Source organism: Myotis myotis, unplaced genomic scaffold (assembly GCF_014108235.1).
Source record: "Myotis myotis isolate mMyoMyo1 unplaced genomic scaffold, mMyoMyo1.p scaffold_m19_p_15, whole genome shotgun sequence".
NCBI lineage: Eukaryota > Metazoa > Chordata > Mammalia > Chiroptera > Vespertilionidae > Myotis > Myotis myotis.
The window spans coordinates 39,401,725-39,425,406 of NW_023416319.1; the positions used below are offsets into that span (position 1 = coordinate 39,401,725).

A 23,682-nucleotide genomic window follows, 5' to 3' on the forward strand; every position below is an offset into this window, starting at 1 on the left:
TGCTTCGTAGTTATATAAATGTCTAATCACTGGGTTGTTCGCCTGAAGCTAATGTAATCATACTCTTTTTTGTAAATTAATATTTTTCACTCAACATTTCAGGAACATCTTTCCATGTTAATAAATATAGGCCTTTCTTACTTTAAAAATATAGATCAATACCATCAATTTCATATTTATTTAATTTTCTATTGTTGAACATTTAGGTTCTTCACAAATTTTTACTATTATAAACTATGCTCCAATGCATGTTAACAGGAAAATCTTTGTGAATATAAAATAAATTAAAGCACTAGAATTACTACTGTAAATTCACATTTTCTTAGACTTTTAATATCTAGGGGTGGGCAAAGTAGCTTAACAGTTGTGAGTGCATGCAACACAGAATGAATAAAGCTATTGTAATAATCATAACCTGCGTGTCTTTTTCCATATGAACAACTGTAAGCCTACTTTTGCCTACCCCTGTATATTGCCAAAATGTCATCCCCAAAGGTTGAAACTAAGGATGATCACACAATTTACCATTCAACCTGGGACACTTTGGGGTGTGAAAGAGGGTACTATTAATAATTACACAGAGATCCCAGGAATAAACCAGGTTTGTCCCAGCTAAATTGGGACACATGTGGTCCTATAGTTTACTACAACTTTCATGAACAATGAGGATTAAGTAATTTTTTATCTTCACTAATTTTATAGTGAAACACTTCTTTTGATCCTCACTTCACTAATTAGATGTGAGGTGGAACTATTTTTCATATTTATTTGGTCTTTGTATTTCATTGTTTTTAAATTACCTGTTCATATCCTTTGCTCATTTTTTATATTAAGTTTTTATTTTTTATTGTAAGAGTTATTTATATATTCAAGTGGTTAATTATTCTTTTCTTGTCACATAAGTGCTTTCACCTTGACCCATTTCAGCATTAAATACATTGAAATTTATTTGCTTTTTTGTTAATTTGCTTCTGTCGATCACAAAATAGTAGTACTTGGATCAGTATGATATATGAATCAAAGTACTATCAAGTTTAACAGCAGTAGCAGCAACAGTAATATATGTGAAATACCATTGAAACCGAGAAAAATACTTCAATATTCTATCAGTGTAGAAGATTGTAACTAAGGTCAACAGCTACTCACTGAGTGCCTGCAATTTGATAAACACTAATTGAACACCTGTATGCAGTACCCAGCAGGCACTTTCAAGGATGATAAAGAATTTTAAGGTTAAGGACCAGCTCTCAAGGAACCTGTCACCCATCCTGGGCTCTTAATATTTGAAACCTTAGAGGATTCCTGAATCTCAGCTAGTAACTTTTCCTCCTCACCTACCTAGAACCCAGATGTGTCTCAAGATACAGCAACATCATTTAGTTAGCAGCTTTCTTGCTGCCCTCTGTGACAACCTTCTTGTCCCTGTGGAGGTCATTGGTGCTTAGCTCCTTTTACTTAAAATTATAGCTTAACCTTAAAAAAATCGCTCATGCAATTGAGTATGCAAGTGACTATGAAATTCTATAGGAAGCTTCTGATGAAAATATAGCCTCTCAGTGATATAAATGCTAAGTGTCTTTTAATTTATTTTCTTCTAGAACCTCGATCCATGGCAGAGCCAGGTAAAGAACATTTTAACTTTAATTTATTAGTGTGTGATCAGTGGTTTGATATATATAACAAAACATATTGAAATTACACTGGGGTCAAGAAAAAGTGAAAAATAAAGTTTTAGAGAAAAGATCCAAACCAACTCTAGCTATTATTGTAGAAGAATGAATGAAGGGGAGCATGTGCAAATTTGGAATATGTACTCAATCCCTAATATGAATGCAGTTAGTTCGTGGTATTGAGGATTTTTTCTTAGGAATATCTTCCCTCTTCCCTTGGCCCCTCCTCAGGACCTCTCAAAACTGGGCAGAGCAATTGCTATAATGCTAGACTAAGTCAAATTTCACAGCCTATATTTCTGAAAACTTATGCATCAAATGTTGAAATTTGAAAAATCAATAAAATGTCTGTGATGGTATTAGATTTGATTGGAAGGATACTAAGATGACATGAAAGTGACAAGTAGGTGAAGCTCTTACCTCCAAAAAATACAAGTTACTCACAATCCAAGCATAAACATCTGGATGTTCTCCTTGTGATCACCCTGAAATATTCCATTGTCTTTTTACCCCCAGGTAAGAATGATGGCTTGGAATTTATAACTCTCTTCAGAAAACTGAATGGGAAGGCATTCCAGAAGTAGATGTTGAAAATCCATGTTGCATAGCTCTTCACTATGGGGATACATAATAAAGACCAGAGGGTCTTTATTCTTACATTCTTCTAGTAGAAGAATGTATTTTTTCCCCTTGAAAATATTTCAGGCTTTTAATACATTCATCCAAAACAGGCATTTTCACTAGGCAGTCTCATATACAAAACACTTTCAGAGTCTCTCAAAAGATGTCCCTGCCCAAAACAAATCCTGCCTTTCCCAGCTCCATGATCTAAAATCCCACAGCCAGAGGTATTCCTTCCACCTTGTATAATGTAAGTACCCTTTGGAGACAGAATGTTTTATCTTATCAGGTAGGTATAGTGTAGTGTGAATGAATTTATCAGATCATTTTCTGAGAGCAGGTTGCTGAAAAAGGGAAGCACGAATGTTTGGAAAGAGGAACATAAAGAAGGAAGCTTAGGCTAAGGGCTCAAAAAAAGGACAGAGAGGCACCAAAAGCAAACTTTGCCTCTCTATCATTTAGGATTCTTTGGGCAGCAAGTAAAGAAGACCTAACTAAAAGTGGCTTAAGCAATAAGAAAAAATGTATTTTCTCACATAGCAATATGCCCTAAGAAATAGCAGTCTTGAAATTGATTGATTTAGCATCTCAGAGATCATCAGGGGCCAACCTTTTTTTTTTTTTTTTTTTCCATTTTCCATTCTGCCATCTTCAGAGTATCTTCTTAGGCTGGTTCCACTCATATACCCAAGACAGTTGCCATAGCTATGGATATTATATGCAGCTGACAATATTCAGAGACAAAAATATGGAATAACACTTTCTTTTGTCCTGTGTAAAGAACAAGAAAATCTCTCCCAGAAATTCCCTAATATGTCATTGACCAGAATTGTGTGTCATATGGCATCATTTATCAAGAACAGAGTTAGCAGGATTGGCTTAGCACGACCAGTCTCCATTCACCAGCTGAGGCTGGGCAAGGCCAACTTGACTTGAAGCACATGAACACTCCAAGGAGGGCGAACAGTTAGGGTTCAGTTAATAAGGAGAGAAGAGAATGTAGTTACTGAGCAGGTGCTCCATACCTTCTGCCCTGGCTTCCTGTCCAGCCTTCCTAGCGGTAGTCCAGCTAATTGAATTCAGTTATCATGAAACACTGAGATGCCAAGTGTCTCCAAATGCAACTATGCTTTTATTAATTTTGTTTTTAATGTCAGGTCTACTGGGTGATAACTGGAGGTTTAGGCTGCTGTCTTAGTTATCTCTTCATTAGCTGTCACGTAATATCTAACTACAATAATTTTAGGCTTTAAGCATATGGTTCTACCTGGGAATCACTTCTGTAGTTATTCAAAAGAGGGCTCATGCTGTGTATTGGAGTAATCCAACAGATTACCATAGTATTACAAAGGAAAAAATGCATTTACCTTGTTTTTCACCCAGAATTTCAAATATTTAGCTAAGCAAATTATTTATTGTCCAGTTTTAAATTGTGGCCTTCCTTTAAAATTACCTAACTGCAAAAGTTCCCCACATAAATAGTGATAAATCTGGGTTTAAAAAATGTTTTATTAATCCTTTTATTTCATACAAACCTCCTTTTGCCTTAACTCCTAAGTTGTTTTTGTGATTTTTTTAAAGTTTATTGTTTCTCAGTTCTACTTTTGTCATGTGAACTGGTGACATAAATATAGAAGACAATTTGAGAATCCATAATATATAATATATTATCATAATATTCTCTTGCCAATAGTCTGTCTGCGTGGAGTTATTTGTTCTATGTGCTTCCATTTATTTAGCCTCCTAATCAGTCCATTCAATCCAATAATTGTTTGGACTAATTATTTTCAAACAACTAATGCAATCAACTTCTTACATTGACTTTTATAGAAAAACCATCTGATAGTGAATTGCATAATTCCATTTTCATAATTATGTCAGTAACCGTTCTGTTTTGCTGGCATTTAGAGGAGATTTGTACTTTGGTCATTGCTGAGGTATTTGCAGAAGACTCTGGGTGCTTCACATGTACTGCAAGCAACAAATACGGCACAGTGTCAAGCATCGCACAGCTGGATGTAAGAGGTAAGGGCTCTTTACATGTTAGAACAATTTAGACCATGACTTGAAATATAAGTATGGAGAGTTTATATTATCCTTCTACTGCTTTTCTTACAAAGCTAACTTGGCTCTCCTCTTAAAAATTGAATTATTGCCCTAACTGGTTTGGCTCAATGAATAGAGCATTGGCCTGCAGACTGAGGGGTCTCGGGTTCGATTCCGGCCAAGGGCACATGCCTGGGTTGCAGGCTCAATCCCCAGTGGGGGGTATGCAGGAGGCAGCCAATCAATGATTCTCTCTCATCATTGATGTTTCTCTCTCCCCCTCTCCTTTCCTCTCTAAAATCAATAAAGTATATATTTTTTAAAAATTGAATTATTGAGGAAAGTGTTCTTGAATAATATCCAATTTTCAATTTCTTATTGCATTTATAACCACCACTACCACCCACAGTTGTCCTACTGTTATGTATTGCACTCCTAAGAAAACATCTCCTTGGTTTTATATAAACTAATATCCTTTCCAAAACTGTACTTAGATTTCTAGTTCAGCTTTTTTCCTGTATCCTTGCCAATCTTTAATGCCCCAGATTATATCCTCTGTTTTGACAACCTTTTCCCCATTCGCATAATCATCTGGTTTGGACACATGCCCCAACTCGGGGTTACAATCCCATCTCAGTCTCATTGAGTAAGATAACAGCTGAGGTCCTATTACTGTTGTTTCAGGAAATGAAGACCTCAGAAATAATGGGTCTCTTCACTCAGCCAACTCCATCACCAACCTGGCTGTGATTGAGCAGCAGCCATCCCCACCCAACCCACAGCCTCCTTCTGTGGAACAACCCCCTAAACCCAAACTCGAAGGGGTTCTGGTGAACCACAACGAGCCCCGGTCCAGCTCAAGAATCGGGCTCCGCGTACACTTCAACCTTCCTGAAGATGACAAGGGAAGCGAGGCGTCTCCTGAGGGTGGCCCAGTGACTGCCAACCAGACCAGGCCTGATTCTTTCCTGGAGAGATTCAGTGTACAGCCAGCAAAACTCCCGGAGCCTTCCTCACCTGTCAAAGAGCCCCCTCCAGTCCTGGCCAAACCCAAACTGTAAGTAAAATCCAGAATGGACAACCAAGTGCCTGAGAGCATCTCTGAGTCTTCCCTTCTTCAGAATTATGGAGCTGAAAGGGGAATTATAAAATGAGAAAATATGCTTTATTTTATTTTTAATATATTTTTATTAATTTCAGAAGGGAAGGGAGGGGTGGAGAGAAACATCAATGATGAGAGAGAATTGATTGGCTGCCTCCTGCACGCCCCCTACTGGGGATGGAGCCCACAACCCGGTCATGTGCCCTTGACCAGACTCAAACCCAGGACCCTTCAGTCTGCAGGTGAACGCTCTATCCACTGAGCCAAACCAGCTAGGGCAGAAAATACGCTTTAAATGTTTTAAAAATAACACATCCTTACACCAATCTAAGTGTACTATCACTCTCATCCAGCTCTGTCAGAGACATGCTGCAATGTTTGATGTTCATCCATAGTAAAGCAAACACAGAACATGATACTACTGTTATGTTCTGTTTGATCCACACATCAAAATGATAAAAATTATGTTTGTAATTATATAAATCTTTAAATATCAACGTTAAAATCTGCAGTATCAGCACTCCCATCATGTGTTTCTCAGTGATGGCCACATGATATTCATTGCAAGCGGTTCCTTTTGTTTCATTTTATATTCTTCTCACTACCACATAAGGCAGATTGCAGGGCATAAAATGAAATGTTACGTAATATGCCTCTTAGCAAGTCCCATCCAGAACTGTCAAAGTTCTGCTGGTCCCAGGAAATCGGAATCCACTTAAAAGAGTAAGAGAGGAAGAGGATATTGTGGGGATCTATGCAGGAACAGCCAGACCGGTACAGAGAAGGCGAACTGGGAGCTGGGATCACATGGTTAGTTCAGCCTCTGTCTGCTTCTCACCCTCTGACTTCTGGAGTGCCTCCTTGTTTCCTCTTTGGGTATCCACTCCACTATTATCTCTTTGAAGATTTATCGATTATGGCTTGGTCCATCATGGTGTGTCCCATTCTCCATCACGATTTGTGTCAAGTTGCACTGCTAACTAAATCGTTCTCAACAGCTGGATTCCAAATACCAACTGGTCCAGGCTGGTCAAGTGCAGAGGACTTGTGTTTGGAGGGAGGAAGAGTCGAATGGATCACAGAACTGTGGGGCCTGGGTGGGAATTCTCAGGGAAGGGAGTTGTGGGAACAAGTAACCCATACAATCTCCTTGAAGACTGCCTCCTATTACCCCAGGACTGTTTGGGAGCTATTATGTATGTCAGATAGGATTAGATTTAGTTTCATGTTGCAGAAAACACAAACTAACAGGGGGTTAAACACATGAGGGTTTATTGCTCTCTTAAATCAAGGAATCAGATAGGCTGTCTGTGGCTCTGTTAAGAACCCAGCCTCCTATCTTTCTGCTCTGCCATCTTTAGCACTGGCTACTTCTCTAGGTCCCCTCATGGTCCAGGTTGGTGGTGTAGTCATCATGTCTGCATTTCAAGCAGCAGGAAGAGCAAATGGGTGGGTCTTGATATCAAACTCTTTTTAAAAAGTCTTCTTAGGGGAGCAGCCGGGGAGAGGTCAATGGGGTGAAAAGGAGACTTATGTAATACTTTAAAGAATAAAAAATTTAAATTAAAAAAAAATATATATATATATGAAGGCCTTCTCAGGTCTTACTCCAATCTTTTGGCCAGAACTTAATCACATGTTACACTAACCACAAAGGAGGCTGGGAAATGCAGTCTTTAGATGGCACATATTGCCTCCAGGAATAAAACCGAGTACTTTTACAAAGTAGTCAGCCAGCAATATCTGCCACATGAGACTTTAATGAATATAAAAATTCTTTCTACTAAATTATGTAGTGACACCCTATAAAAATCCAGTTCTCAGCACTATATAATTCTTTAATATTTTTTGTCTTTTTAAATTTTTCTCTTAGGTTTTTTTTTTTTTAGTATAGTTTATTGATTTTTCACAGAGAGGAATAGAGAGTTAGAAACATTGATCAGCTGCCTCCTGCACATTCCCCACTGGGGACGTGCCCGCAACCAAGGTACATGCCCTTGACCGGAATCGAACCTGGGACCCTTGAGTCCGCAGGCTGACGCTCTATCCACTGAGCCAAACCGGTCAGGGTCTCTTAGGTTTTTATTAGAATAGGCACATGTACATGCTCACATACACACACGCACATCCTTGAATCCACATGAAGCTGTCATTTTTAAACACTATTATTATCAGAACCTAGATCATTCAGATTTTGAAATTTTCAACTTGAATACCAAGCTGTCTAGATCAGTGATTCTTTATCCTGGCTACTCTCTAGAATGAAATATGGAGCTTTTAAAAAATATCTATTCCTTCCCTCACAATTGAATCAGAATCTCCCTACAGGTTATTTTAATGTATAGCCAGGTTGCAAACTACTGGTCTGGAGTTGGACAACCTGAGTTGCAACCTTTTGTCAACCCACCCTACCCCATCACACACCCCTCCACACCCAGGAAAAAACAATAATTAACAGTTAAAGTGAGTCAAGTGTCAGACAAAAATGGAATGTACTGGGAAAGCCTATACTTTAGGATGAGTGTCTCTTTAGAGCAGAGGTTCTCAGTCCTGGATGCATACAAGAATCACTTAGGCAAGCATGTCAAACTCGCAGCTGGCGGGCTGCCTGCCTCGTTTATTTAAACGAGTTTGACATGCTTGACAGCCTTGCTACTTATAGCATTGGCCTCACCTGGAGGCTTGATAAAATGCAGAGTCTGTGGCCCTGAATCAGTCTCAGAGCTACTGAGTCAGAACTCTGGGGGTAAGGCCCAGAAATGTGTGTTTTAACTAGAGCCCCCGGAGAATTCTAGGGCCCACTAAAGCTTAAGAACCACTGACCTGCATTTTAAAAGATAATAACTATGCCTGGATCCTTTCCCAGGCCAATTGACTCTCTGAGCCATCGTGCCTAAATCAATGAGGTTTGTTTGTCTTTTGAGCTCTCCAGGTGATCCTAATGTGCAGCCTGAGATATAACCATTGCTAAAACCACAGCTAAAAGCTGATTGTGGAGACGGATTTACTCAGAATCAGTTATCCTAATCAGTGATGTGCTGGCCAATGTTTTAGTAATGGGCAGAGGCAGGGAAGCCCTGAGGGTAGCATTTATAAATTTCCTCCCACCATGGCTGATTTCAAGCTACTAAAGAAAGGTCATTGAACTGGGATCGGGGATGAGTTGTGGACAGAGCCCTCCGGAGCTGGCTCCAGCACATGCTGCCCGAAGTTGTTGTTGCCAGAATTGCTTTCAAAAGTCCTGGATACAGTATCCCAAGTTTGTCTTGTTGTGTTTGTCTTTGGCACTGTATTTTGACAGTTCAAAATCCCTGAGAAATTCTTTTGTATTCCAGAAGTATCCTTATAATTCTGAACCTGATTTTCATTCTTACAAATCTTTCAATTGTCATTTGTAGTTCAGAAACTAAAAAATATACCCACCATTTATTGACCACTTGTAAATTTGTATTTGGTCATTTATTTATCAATTCTCACAACAAAATCAATATCTATTACTTTAATTAGGGGGAAGTCAGGGTCAGCAAAGTCTAGAAACTTCCCAAAGCCACACAATAATGAGTGGCAGGGCCAGGACTAGGACCTACATCTCTTTGTCTGCAGAGCCCATATTCTTGAGCATAATGCTTAAGTGGTGGCGAAAGAAGAGATATTTTCAAGTAACCCAAGAAAGTTGATAAATCTACAGGAAGAAAGCTGGGGTATAAACCTGATTTCAGAAATCCTTACAGCAACGATAAATGAGCAGCTGAGCTTATAGCAATTTATGGCAGGCTGTTACTTTGAATTAGGTTACTCAGGATTTTAGAACTGATTTGCTTTATAATTAATCTTCCCTTCCTTTATTTTTTCATTAATGCTATACCTTAATTATTAAATGTAACTGAACTCCATGTATTATCTGCAAATAACCACTGATTATTTGTGTTACATGTACATATAGTAAGATTTTTGAGCCCTGAATAGCTCATACTATCCGAGGCATATTTATATCTCCTACAGTACCTAGCAAACTAGACACATAGAAGATTCAATAAAAGCCCATCGAATAATGGAATTGACAACTTGTCTTGATGCAATGAATGAGCAAATCCAAACAGCTCTTTTAAATCCCCCCTGGACAAGATGGAGTTTAATAAAATGGGGGGGAGGGGAATTGTTCAAACAAAAAGAGACATTATTCTCAAATGAATTTTTCTAGACTCTTAGATAATCAAAACAATTTGACACTATATCTCATATATCATTAAGGTTTAAACCCACCTATATAATCTAATATACTGCATTGAATGATAAGCACTAACATGCCATTTGAATATTAAAGTAAAAACAACTGGTATTTAGTTTTCATTCAGTGGGAGCTAAGGAAAAAGAAGAATCAATAAATACCAAATAACTTCCTGGCCTCTTTTTATCACCCTTATCTTTCATGATTACTTCCTTTTCATATACTATTTTTTCTGTTTCCATAACCATAATAAAATATGGTCATCAGATTAAATTTTACTCAGCCTGCAACACAAACATGTCCTGAAAACTACGTAGCATTGTGTTTATGCTACAGCAATCACAGAATGTGACCTGCTGAATATGTGGTCCACTGAAAATGTAAAGATTCTGTATTTTTATGCCATTGATAAAGTCAACACCAGCAGAATCAATGTTAATTGTACATATTTTTTCTAAGGATAACTTCACAAAGATATTTCTGCTTCTCTTAATTTCGGAATCTTTCATCTATTGTGAAATAAAAAGGGTTAATTAATATTTAATTGTATTAATTTATTCTCTAGTTTAAAAGCTCACTTCTAAAAAGGAGAAGAAAGTTACCATGGCAAGTGGCTAATACTCCTGAATTCTTAGTTTAACTCAAGACAAAGTTTTCATAGATGAACAAAGGATTGTACAGTATGTAACATTTGACAGCAGTAATGAAAAGTGGAGATGGGTCTGCATTTTGTAAAGTTACTTTTCCAAATATTGTGTAACATAAATATTAATGAAGGAAAGGAAAAAGTTAAACTCCAAGAATTAAGGAAAATCAAGGTTTGCCCTGGCTAGTGTGGCTCAGTTGGTTAGGCATTGACCTGTGCACCAAAAGGCTGCAGGTTGGATTCCCAATTGGGGCACATGCTCAAGTTGCAGGCTCAGTGCCTGTGGGGGAGAGAAGGGTGGGGAGGCATGCAGGAGGCAGCCCGTCGATGTTTTGCTTTCACATCAATGTTTCTCTCTTTCTCTCCCTCTCCTTTCCACTCTCTCTAAAAATCAATTTTAAAATCCTTGAAAAATCAAGGTTTGGAGAACCTTCTGGTTCAACATAACTGCTGTTGATGTTGACTTTCTTGATGGTAAGCAAATACAAAACCTTTCATTTTTAATAGGCCTCATATTTGACAGATCACCATCTGTGTTTCAGAAGCAACTTATATGTCCAAAGAGCATAAAACCACGTGGCCTTGGGACCCTGCACTCTCGTTTGTGGCTCTTCCTATGGCCGTGCATTTAGGAATAGAGTCTCTAAACAGCAAAGTTGGACAGCCCTGACAACGTTCTGCATGTGTGACTTTTAGACATTTTTATTCTTTAAAAATAACTGGCTTACTCAGAGGAGTTAAATAGGCTGTGGGACTTAAGGCAAGTCATGTCATGCTTCTGTGACTCCAGCTCCTATAAATGAAGAAACTGCTCCTACTCTGAGTTACTTTTGCTTAGGAGCAAAAATAATCTAAGTCAGTGTTTATAATTAGACTTTTATAAACCATAGACTTTTATAGGGGAATCATATAATTTATCACGTAAACCATGACATTTTTTAGACTGGAAGAAACGATTAATAATTAAACTGGGAAAACAGGCATAAACCAGAACAGTCTAGGCCAGGAGTGGGCAAACTTTTTGACTCGAGGGCCACAATGGGTTCTTAAACTGGCCTGGAGGGCTGGAACAAAAGCATGGATGGAGTGTTTGTGTGAACTAATATAAATTCAAAGTAAACATCATTACATAAAAGGGTACGGTCTTTTTTTTCAATAGTTTTATTCATTTCAAATGGGCCGGATCCGGCCCGCGGGCCGTAGTTTGCCCACGGCTGGTCTAGGCTGAATGGGGACACACGGTCACCTTCCCTGTACAGCACTGTTGTCAGGAGAGGATGAGAAACATTGAGACACGTGCAGCTGCTTTGTTCAGGTTTGCTCTAAAACGAGGCAGAGTGAAGGACACAGCATGTTGGCTTGGAGAATGCAGCCCCTTCGGCGACTCACCTCAGCGTGTGGCCCAGTGCTTTCTGCCCCAAAGCTGAAATACTGTCTGTTCACCTCAGGGCCTTGAGCCCTCCCAACAAGGGGACCATTGCTTCTATGTCTCTTTTCTAATTTATAAACATTACAATTGGGCTGCTCTGTTGCACCACCCCAGGGCCACCCCACAGAGAATACAATGTGCATGGTGCCTCGTTGTTATGTATCCCACTGGCCTTTTTCCTGCTTAGGGACAATAAAACAGATTTAGAAAGAAGGAGGAACAACTCACAAGAAATTGATTCGCTGATTTCTGGCGGCTCTGGTTGTGTGCTCTTCCTCAGCATAAAGTTGTGAACAGCCCGTGCACATTTCCGCAGGGGATGCCCAAGTGATGATCTCCCTTCTCTCCCCCTCTCTGTGCAGCGACTCCAGCCAGCTCCAGCAGCTTCACAACCAGGTCCTGCTGGAACAGCAGCAGCTGCAAAACCCATCTCCTTCGTCTCCTAAGGAGTTTCCTTTCAACATGAGTGTATTGAACTCCGTTGCTTCCCCAGCAGGGACAATGCCCAGCAAGCCTGTGAAGACCCCCTCATCGCAGACGTTCAGCCTGGCCCGGCCCAAGCTTTTCTTCCCCTCCACGAATTCCAACACCGCCATGGCAGCCGCGGCCCGTGCCAGCTCCCCAGTGTTCACCCTGAGCAGCACTCCTCAGACCATGCAGAGGACAGTGAGCAAAGAAAGCCTCTTACTTTCTCACCCCTTCGTGCAAACCAAATCTCTAGGAGGCGTTTCCGTCCAGAACGAGCCACCCCCTCCAGGTCCAACGGAGCCAGCACAACCGCCACTCTCTTTTCCCATCGCGGGCGGACACCAGTTTCAGCCCCGCTGTGTGTCTCCAAGTCCTGTCTCTCCCACCAGCCGGATTCAGAACCCCGTGGCTTTCCTCAGCTCTGTCCTGCCTTCTCTCCCTGCCGTCCCACCCACCAATGCCATGGGGCTGCCCAGAAGTGCACCATCCACGTAAGTGTCGTCGAGGTTTCTCCACGGAAAAGGTGTCAGTTAAGAAGGGACACATACAAAACAGCTTGGTCTGGGACAGGAGTCTCACTGAGTGGATTCCTGCATAATCCTGTTTATTAGACACAACATGGATATTGAACACCTAAGGGCTTGATCAATTTAAATAATTTTTGTAATCAAAATGTTGAAAACACCTCTACTAACACAGATTCTCTGTGCAGTGCTCAGCCTTTGCACACAACATGCCCTCCATAAGTGCTGATGACTCCTCGTGCCTCGTTGCCATCTTAACCGCTCTGATTTCTGGGCCTTTCCACACTGACTAGTGCTTTTCACGGGTGTGTTGGGTGTGAATTTATTTTACAGGCCAACCCAGGGGCTAATGAAGAAAAATACAAAGTCTCCCCAGCCAGTGAATGATGATTACATTCGTGAAGCTAAGAATGCAGTGATTCTAGACTTGGGGAAAAAAATGAATTTCAGTGATGTCAGATCCAACCAGCAGGTAAGATTGGTGGGCTCAGGTGGTTTATTTCAATGCGAGGGAAGTAATTTTGCCTCATTCAGTCCTTCTTCCGATGCTCAGGTCATCTTCATTTGCTTAGGAATCAAGCAGGGCAAGAGTCCAGCTTTCTGGATCTAAAAGTTTTCAAAGCAAAAAAATCCCCAAACAAATGCATACTCTTCAAAAGAAATCACATGCTCAGTGAGGTTGTCACTGCAGTCTTGGAAGGTAGAGCACAGATTAACCAAAGGTCAGGTAGTAAACTCCATCCCCGTGGATCTCAAGTTCTTGATTACCATGTAGCTAACTCAGTTTACCTGTTTGCAAGTGTTTACCTAAAACAGAATATGTTAAAGCAGGAGAGAGACTAGATCAGTGGTTCTCAACCTTGGCTGCACATTAGAATCACCTAGGAACCTGTTTAAAATCCTGATTTCTAGGCCTCATCCTCCGGAAATTCTGTTTCTTTGTTACTAATGTTGTGGCCCCACCCCATAACAAAGAAAGAATTTCTGGAGGATGAGGCCCAGAAGTCAGGATTTTAAAAAGATTCCCAGGTGATTCTAATGTGCAGCCAATGTTGAGAACCACTGGACTAGATAGTCTGTGGACCATTCAAGCAATCCTCAGCTCAGTTTTGGCAGACACCATCACACCTTTGAGATAGTTTGATATCTGAGCTGGAGATGATCTAGACCAGCGGTTCTCAACCTGTGGGTCGCGACCCCTTTGGTGGTCAAACAACCCTTTCACAGGGGTCGCCTAAGACCATCCTGCATATCAGATATTTACATTATGATTCATAACAGTAGCAACATTACAGTTATGAAGTAGCAACGAAAATAATTTTATGGTTGGGTCACAACATGAGGAACTGTATTTAAAGGGCCAGAAGATTGAGAACCACTGATCTAGACTTTAAGGAATTGGGTTCATGCTTCTTTTTTTCTGACTCCTTCAATCCAATGTGCCTAAAGGTCTGCTCACCATTTCCTCTCAATCTTTGCATTCGTTGAAACTTGTGAAGCAGCCATTAGGCAATATCCTGCGGTTCAATCTGTACAGATCCTTGCTTACTAGTAAGTGTTTACACTAAAGGAGAAAGAGGAAGGCCATATGTGACCATCAAGTAAAAGAGAGACTGTTTTCTTATTTGAGTCATTTATTTTTGCATTTATAAGGTAATGTGTTCTTTTAAATGCAGGTTTACATTTGAATAACCTAACTCTTGACTTATTTGCCAAGGTGGGAACTGATAGAATCTACTTTGAAATATAACATACAATTTCCATCAAAACCATATGGCAAATATTGTGGAATTTGTGACGTAAGTGCTGGAAATAAGACTGCAAGTGAGGCTCCAGTTCCCCCTGACCATATGCTGTTTTCCTTAGTGTTTCTGTCTCTTATTTCCAGTGGATCCGTGGATGTACAATATTTTACAATTATGTTATATGTTGGGCAATTTTTACTGAGTGGATGCTTTTGAAAATGTGCTGCTTAAAACCTTTATAAAATTGACTTTAAATTACTGAATTGAAGCAGAATATTTAAGCTTCCCATGATTGAGTACACTTCCCATGTATTATTTAACCAAACTACATATATTTCTGGGAGGCAAATACCAAGGCAATTATTCTTCTCTCCTGTCTTCTAGATAGAGAAACTGAGGCACAGGTGTCAAACTGTCAGTGGTGGAACTACAGCTAGCGCCTGGTCTCCAGGACACATTTCCCCTGAAACTCTGCTACCTTTTTCAGTTTTATGACAACAATTACCTTTAAGCCCCATAAATGTGGCTCTGTCTAGTGCAGATTTGTTTTCCTATAATACTGGCATCTATCTATGGTTGTTAATCCTTCTAAGTGACATTGAAATCAGAGCTGTGTTCAGCCTGTGTCTTTTACAATTCACAAAGGAAGAAGCAATTAAAACCCATGTAAAAATGATACCAGATCAGCACACGAGCTGTTTGGTTAGTCTATAGGTAGATCCATGCTAATCCATGGCCCAAATCAGGAGAAAGTAGGGTTTTTCTCTTAATTACCTGAAATGGGAGCATATAGCAACATGAAGTTCCATGAAGTTGAGTGCCAAAAACCCAGTAGAACTCCTTATTAAATCTCCATTGTGAATTAACTTCAGGGCAAATAGCAGGGACTCAGAGCAGTCTCAAAAATACCTCAGTACTCTCTTCTTTAGGGAATTATTATTTAGATTAGTTTTAGTTTGCTTTCTATGTTTAGATAATGAAAGCCAAGCTGCATAAATACAACTCAGGAAACTACGGAGCTGTCTGAGCTGCAACACTTGCATTAGGTTGATAGGTGTTGATTCTGAGGAAGTTTTGAGGAATAAAATGATGACCATGTTATAATATTGTTTTATAGTGAAAATGTCATGAAGAACTGCCTAAAATGTGGCCCATTAGTAAACTTAAGAAGAAGAAAATTTGCTTAGAAAAGTGGAGAATAATCATAAAGAAACACTTATGTATTGATAGCTATCCATACCTGCAGTCTTTTTTCAACAGGATACAATTATCTGTTTTCTCACTTCCATGTTGGCCTACACATATGAGGGGGAGCAAGTGATTTCTTTGAAGAGTACGTATTTGTTTGGGGTTTTTTTGCCTTGAAAAAGTTTAGCTCCAGAAAGCTGGACTCTTGCCCTACTTGATTCCTAAGCAAATGAAGAATAGTACCTGTTCTAGAACATGTGTGTGGTCTAGCATTACTACATGAAAATAAACCAGAAGTCCCTAAACAGTGAATATTATTGATTACAGATAATTTCCTCCTCAGAACTCAAGCTTCTAAATTATTTTTTTAGAAAATGGGTTTTCTTTGATATACCTATCACTTTTATTTCTCTGTTGTAATATTCCAGCATTCAACTTGTTTTATATGACAATTCTAATTATCAGTTAACATTTGCTTGTTGGTTCTTGGAACTTTGTGCAATACAAAGGTGTCATCAGATGTTCATATTTACTCAGATGTTCATATTTACTAAAATGTTTAGCTTTCTAAACTGACAACAGAGTTCCTTTGGGTTGGGGATAAGCCAAGAGAAAAGTGCCCCATTTCAAGATTTTAGGCTGCATCACTTCTTATTTTGAAGGGTATCTTTTATTCAATAGCAGTGGATCCTCAGTGAACATCAATAAAACTTAAATGGTTTAGGTTAGCAAGGTGAATCTGGGAGTCAAAGGAACCTAGGACCACAAAATGTGACGGAGCCTTCATGACCAATGATTCTAATTCTCACATGACTTAGCATGATGTTCTGAACCTAGTTACTAGTAATATTTATTGACTACTAATTTCTAAATCTACATAAACATATGCATGAGCACACACACATTTAGTTCCTTATTTCAACTTTCCTCCTTGACCTCATTTCTCTCTAAACCTTCCTATCTCTTTATTCTGCTCCTCCATCCCTTTTTTAAAATGAATAAAAATGAATACTTCTCCAAAACTGTCTGCAGTTCCCAGATACTGCATTGTAGGGGGGAGGGGGGGAGGGAAAGGGGGGAGTGCCTAAATCTTGCTCTACCTTTTGTTCCTTTAATCTCCTTCTCTAAACTGCCTAGTCATTTCCTCTATTTTAATCTTACCTCTTTCATCTCTTACTATGAATTCTTTATAAAAATCCTCTTTTATGAGCAGTGTTGCCATCCATCCCTTTTGTAAAAAAATATTCCACATAGTCATTGGCCTTACATTGCCCAACTTGGGCACGTAGGACACTCTAGTGAAGTGTCCTGATGTCCTCTGCCATGGGCCCACCCACAACACACCAATCACAAGCTTCCTGGGAGCTGAAATTGGGAGGTGTCTTATTCATTGTTGTACCCCTGATATGTCTGGCACAGAGTAGGTGTTCAGTAAATATTTGCTGAATTAACACAAAACAATAGGATTTACATTAGTTTCAGGTAGGCTAGTGAAACTCTTGACCAAGTAGAACATTTTGGAGTTGTTGCATATCTATAGAAAATATCTCACTTAACTACCCAGACTCTGATTATATCTAATTGTGGATACTACTCGCTGTGATAGCAGTCTATTTTAATCAACTGATTAAAACGAAGAAACCTTTAAAAACTACACTGAAATTACACACAGGGGGCTGGGGGGGGGGGAGAATCTGAAATTAAGCAAAATTGTTGTTAAGTGAACATTTAAGTATAAAATAAATCTGTGTATCTTTTAGTAATTATTCTTACAGAAAAATTTTGGATTTAAAGTATTTTTACGAGACATCTTTGAATGTAGAGTCGATGTTTTTTTTTTTTTTTAATCAAATCTTTATTGTTCAGATTATTACATTTGTTCCTCTTTTTTCCCCCCATAACTCCCCTCCTCCCAGTTCCCGCCCCACCCTCCCCCCTCACTCCCCACCCACTGTCCTCATCCATAGGTGCACAATATTTGTCCAGTCTCTTCCCGCATCTTCCACACCCCTTTCCCCCCCCCCCAAGAATAGTCAGTCCATTCCCTTTCTATGTCCCTGATTCTATTATGATCACCAGATTATTTATTCACTTGATTCTTAGATTCACTTGTTGATAGATGCATGTTTGTTGTTCATAATTTGTATCTTTACCTTTTTCTTCCTCTTCCTCTTCTTAAAGGATACCTTTCAGCATTTCATATAATACTGGTTTGGTGGTGATGAACTCCTTTAGCTTTTCCTTATCTGTGAAGCTCTTTATCTGACCTTCAATTCTGAATGATAGCTTTGCTGGATAAAGTAATCTTGGTTGTAGGTTCTTGGTATTCATCACTTTGAATATTTCTTGCCACTCCCTTCTGGCCTGCAAAGTTTCTGTTGAGAAATCAGCTGACAGTCATATGGGTATTCCCTTGTAGGTAACTGACTTTCTTTCTCTTGCTGCTTTTAAGATTCTCTCTTTGTCTTTTGCTCTTGGCATTTTAATGATGATGTGTCTTGGTGTGGTCCTCTTTGGATTCCTTTTGTTTGGGGTTCTCTGTGCTTCCTGGACCTGTAAGTCTATTTCTTTCACTAGGTGGGGGAAGTTTTCTGTCATTATTTCTTCAAATAGGTTTTCAATATCTTGCTCTCTCTCATCTTCTGGCACCCCTATAATTCTGATGTTGGTACGCTTGAAGCTGTCCCAGAGGCTCCTTACACTATCTTCGTATTTTCGGATTCTTTTTTCATTTTGCTTTTCTGGTTGGGTGTTTTTTGCTTCTTCGCATTTCAAATCTTTGACTTGATTCTTGCACTCCTCTGGTCTGCTGTTGGGAGTCTGTATAGTATTCGTTATTTCAGTCCATGTATGCTTAATTTCTAGTTGGTTCTTTATCATAACATCGAGGGTCTCATTAGATTTCTTGAGGATCTCACTACATTTATCAACGGCTTCTAGACAGTTCTTAAGAGATCTTAAAAGTGTGGTTCTGAACTCAATATCCTCCATTGACAGTTTTGTCCTGTTTCTTTGTCTCCGCATTTTTTATGCTTTCTTGGTGCACCCCCTAGTGGTCTTTGTGCGCAGTCTTGTTGTAGTTAAGCCTTGATTGTTGTCGGCAATACCGGGGGTGATTTGACCTCCAGGCTAACTCGAGTCTATGTTTTATAGAATATTGAATCTCCAGTGCTTATCATAGTATTTAGCACATAGTAGGTGCTTACCATGAACTTGGCAGCAGGGACAGGAAGTAGGCTATGAAGCCTGGTTGTCTCTATTGAAAGTAGCATGTAATTATTAGATAAATAGTAAAAGAAGGCATCCCCTATGTATGTTACTCTCCAAGTTTATATAGGAATCTTTTATCCTCTGTCCATTCTGTGGATCTCCCTGGGACAAAAGAGAATACATTCTCTAACATATAAGACTTTCTTTAGTGAACATTATACCTCGAATAGGTTGGGAACCCTTGAGCAAGGCTCCTCCAGCTGTTTTTATCCGATTTGATTATTTGCCCCTGAAGCCCAGAGCAGAGGAAGCCAGCATGAGCTCAAGGCAGTGAGTTTCTGACGATGGCCCCCATTTTGGAAATCCGGAGCCTGGGCAATGACATACGTGATTGGGATGTGTCATCACACTGTGGTTCTCCACAGAAGGAAGGCACGCCCCACTGCTCTGCCAATTGGAAGGAAATTTCTGCAGATGTGTCCCAAAAATCACGTGTTTCAACTTGTCAAATTATCAGCCTTAAGAGGGTTATCTTTAAAGGGAAGAAAGGAATTATATTTTCAAATGGCATATTCTTCTGAGAATTTTTTTTAGCTTTTTGTTTTCTTTCATAGAGCAACTGAACTTCTGTGAAATTCATTTTTACTTAAGGTTATACATATCATCTGGAAAGGATAGGTCATATATCACTGATTTGATTGCCATACAGGCCAGATTTACAGAAAGAAAAATTCCTTCCTTTGAGCATAGATATTACCTACGAGCAGGTGATACAGAAACTCCTGCCGTTACTCACAAAGGGGACAAGGCAAGGGAAAATGAGAATGCAACGTAAGTCCAGTCCTGGAAACTCAATGTGCTGTCCACCAACAGTGGATCAGTAGTGCAACCTTTGTGCAGAACAGTGCAAAAAGCACCTTTAAATTTAACTTGAACATATTGCTTGTGTTTGCAAATTTTCTTACAAAATCTGAGTCCCATTAGTCATAACTTGGAATGACAACCTTGATTTATGTGTAACCATCCCTTAGTTGCTAAGCACCACGGAAAATGTCACTTCCTGCTCTGGAGATAGTGTGCATCTCTGTTAACACCTCAGCTATAAAGATTCAGTGCTTCAGTAACAAGCCACACCATTGCATGGCTTCCCTTATTCCTGAGAACCAACTTCCCAAATACTTTATGAAATCTTTCATGGAAACTCTTTGACCTACAATATTCTGATTTTGTTTGTTACTCCTCTGCAATTTATACATATCGTGTAAGTGGTACATTAAGCAGGTATGTCTAAAAAGAATTTTTTCTCTCTCCATATCCTTATAAATTCATCTAATGGGCTAATTCTTCTGCTCCTGGCAATCTCAAATGTGAAGTTATCTCAAAATCATTGTGACCACTTTTCATTCATATAAGGTTCTCTGGTCACTGTGTTGCAAAAATACAATCTTGATCCAGTCATACAAAATGTCCAGTCCTGGTAGTAACCAACACTCCAATCCTTAATGAAAACTAACACCCACACACAAACCCCCTCCTTCACCAGGGACTTCTGCAAGATATGGACCTAAATAGCCAGGAAGGGAACCATGGCCAGCTTCGCTCTTTTTTTGCCCCCTCTTGCCCCACTTCTCCAACTGCTATTTCTGACTCCTTCCTTTCCCAACCATGGAGGGACAAAAGCTGACCTCACACTGGCTTTGTGTCGTGTGTGAGTCACATGTGCATGACGAGAGCCATCACAGTCCTCTGCCCTGGAACAATGCAGGAGTGCAGGCCACTCAAAGCTGCCTTGAGCTTGGCCACCAACAAAAGTCCACCTCACTCTTCACTCCAGATTTCTTAGGCAGGAACGAGACCTGGCTAGACTTCAGGTGAAAGGGAGGTCCCCAGGGGCTGGAGGTAGAGGTAGGACACTCACAGACATTAATAACTCTCTCCAAAGTCCTCTCACTGGATCTTCTCCCTCCTGATTCTTGTATCTCTGATGGAAGTGAAGGCTTTAAATCATCCAACCTATCCTTAACCACCAGCTTTGAAATTTCTGGAAAATAGTTTGTCTCCCAACTCACTTGTTTTCTGATATGTAGCCCATCTTGGTGCCCCAGTAGAAACTTCCAGCTAAAATCTGCTTACAACTATATGCTCCATAGTTACAAATAGTATTTTAATTAAAGTTATTGGGGTGGCATTGGTTAACAAAATTATATAGTTTCAAATGTGCAATTCTATAATACAACATGTGTATACTGTATTATGTGTTCACCACCCAAAGTCAAGTCTTCTTCCGTCACCATATATTTGACCCCCGTTACCCTTTCCTACCTCACCCCCAACTGCCCTTCCCTCTGGTTACCACTGTTGTCTGCATCTAGGAGTTTTTGTTTGTTTGTTTACCTTTTTGTTCATTTGTTGCTTTCAGTATTAATTCCCAAATATAAGTAAAATCCTATGGTTATTGACGTTTTCCTTCTGACTTATTTCGCTTAACACGATATTCTCAAGATCCACCCATGTTGTCACAAATGGGTCCCATCTTTTCATATGGCTGAGTAGAATTCCATTGTATATATGTATGTACCACATCTTTGTCCAATCCTCTATTGAAAGACACTTCAGTTGTTTCCATGTCTTGGCCACTGTGAATAATGTTATAATGAACATGTGAACAAATGTTTTCAAATTTTTCAGATAGATACCCAGAAGAGGGATTGCTGGGTCATATGATAACTCTATCCGTAATTTTTTGAGGAATGTCTATACTGTTTTCCATAGTGGCTGTACCAGTTTACATACCCACCAACAGTGAATGAGGGTTCCTTTTTCTCCACAACCTCTCAAACAGTTATTATTACTTATCTTGTTGATCATAGCCATTCTAACAGGTGAGGGATGGCATCTTATTGTAGTTGGATTTGCATTTCCCTAATAGCTAGTGAAGAGCATCTTCTCATATCTGTGGGCCATTTGTATGTCTTCTTGGGAGAAGTGTCCATACAGGTCCTCTGCCCAATTTTTAATTGGATTGTTTGTTTTTTGTTATTGAGTTGTATGAGTTATTTATATATTTTGGATATTAACCCTTTATCAGAGGTGTTGTTTACACATATCTTCTGCCATTTTGTTGGTTGCCTTTTTGTTTGTTGTTGGTTTCTTTTGCTGTGTGGAAGCTTTTTAGTCTAATATAGTCTCACTTACTTATTTTTGCTTTTACTTCCTTTGCCTTTGAGGTCAAATTAATAAGATACTCTCTAAAACCAAGGTTCATTAGTTTAGTACCTATGTTTTCTTCTATGTAATTTATTATTTCAGGTCTAATATTTAGGTTATTGGTTCATTTTGAGTTAATTTTTATGTATGGTGACAAATAGCAGTCTAATTTTATTCTTTTGCATATGGCTTTCCAATTTTCCCAGCGTCATTTATTGAAGAGGCTTCTTTTCTCCACTGTATATTTTTGGCTCCTTTAGCACAAATTATTTGCCCATATACATGTGGGTTTATTTCTGGGCTCTCAATTCTTTTAATATTTTTTTAAAATATATTTTATTGATTTTTTACAGAGAGGAAGGGAGAGAGAGAGAGAGTTAGAAACATCGATGAGAGAGAAACATCGATCAGCTGCCTCCTGCACATCTCCTACTGGGGATGTGCCCGCAACCCAGGTACATGCCCTTGACCGGAATCGAACCTGGGATCTTTCAGTCCGCAGGCCAACGCTCTATCCACTGAGCCAAACCGGTTCCGGCACAATTCTTTTAATATTTTAAAAATAATTCACTGAGTGTTCTATTCTCATCATCCTCCCGATTTGTAGTATTGGTAAAACAATAAATATTTAACCAGTATGTATACATTTACAGTATAACAAAATATGCATATGTTCATCATATTGCTTCTGTAGTCCCTTGTGTTAAATCAATTCAAACATCTTAAATTCTGTAAAATCAGGCCCCATCTTGATAAAAATCATCAAAACAAATTCCGGATTCCTCAAAGATGTGGTAGAGTTGGAACATGTGCTTGTCCCCATGTCATTCATGTATTCACTCATTCTTAAGATACTCACTGAGTACTTGCCATAAGGCAGGCATTCACTATTTAGGTGCTGTTGATTTAGTGGGAAGCAAGATAAACAAGATCTCTGCTCTTATGAAAGTAACATTCCAGTGCTTAGAGATATTTAATCTTTCAATCAAGAAACAAGCAAACAAGAAAAATACTAGATAGCAACTGGTATTAGGAAATTGGAGTGCAGAGTTATTTTATTTTTTAAAATATGCTTTCCCTGACTTTTAGATAGAGAGGAAGGGAGAGGAAAAAAGAGATAGAAACATCCATCAGCTGTCTCCTGCACACCCGCACTGGGCATCACCGGGAATTGAACTGGTTACCTCCTGGTTCATGGGTCAATGCTCAACCACTGAGCCACACTGGCCAGGCTGGCGAATTACTTTAGATCAGTGGTTCTCAACCTTCCTAATGCCGCGACCTTTTAATACAGTTCCTCATGTTGTGGTGACCCTCAACCATAAAATTATTTTCGTTGCTACTTTATCACTGTAATTTTGCTACTGTTATGAATCGTAATGCAAATATCTGATATGCAGGATGTATTTTCATTGTTACAAATTGAACATAATTAAAGCATAGTGATTAATCACAAAAACAATATGTAATTATATATGCGTTTTCCGATGGTCTTAGGCGACCCCTGTGAAAGGGCCATTCGACCCCCAAAGGGGTCGCGACCCACAGGTTGAGAACCGCTGCTTTAGATGACGTGGCCTGGGAAGACTGCTTTAGGG

At 39.4% G+C, this 23,682-nt stretch overlaps 1 protein-coding gene across 2 annotated transcripts in view; it reads left to right on the forward strand.

Annotated features, from left to right (window-relative positions):
* The window catches only part of MYPN (myopalladin), an 89,628-nt gene that overhangs the window by 44,301 nt on the left and 21,645 nt on the right, over positions 1-23,682 (forward strand). For both annotated transcript variants that reach the window (XM_036336891.1, XM_036336890.1), the window contains exons 8-12: positions 1,599-1,622; positions 4,200-4,316; positions 5,022-5,394; positions 12,105-12,701; positions 13,068-13,206. In XM_036336891.1, the coding sequence (XP_036192784.1) occupies positions 1,599-1,622; positions 4,200-4,316; positions 5,022-5,394; positions 12,105-12,701; positions 13,068-13,206 (1,250 nt within the window). The remainder of the gene's footprint in view (positions 1-1,598; positions 1,623-4,199; positions 4,317-5,021; positions 5,395-12,104; positions 12,702-13,067; positions 13,207-23,682) is intronic.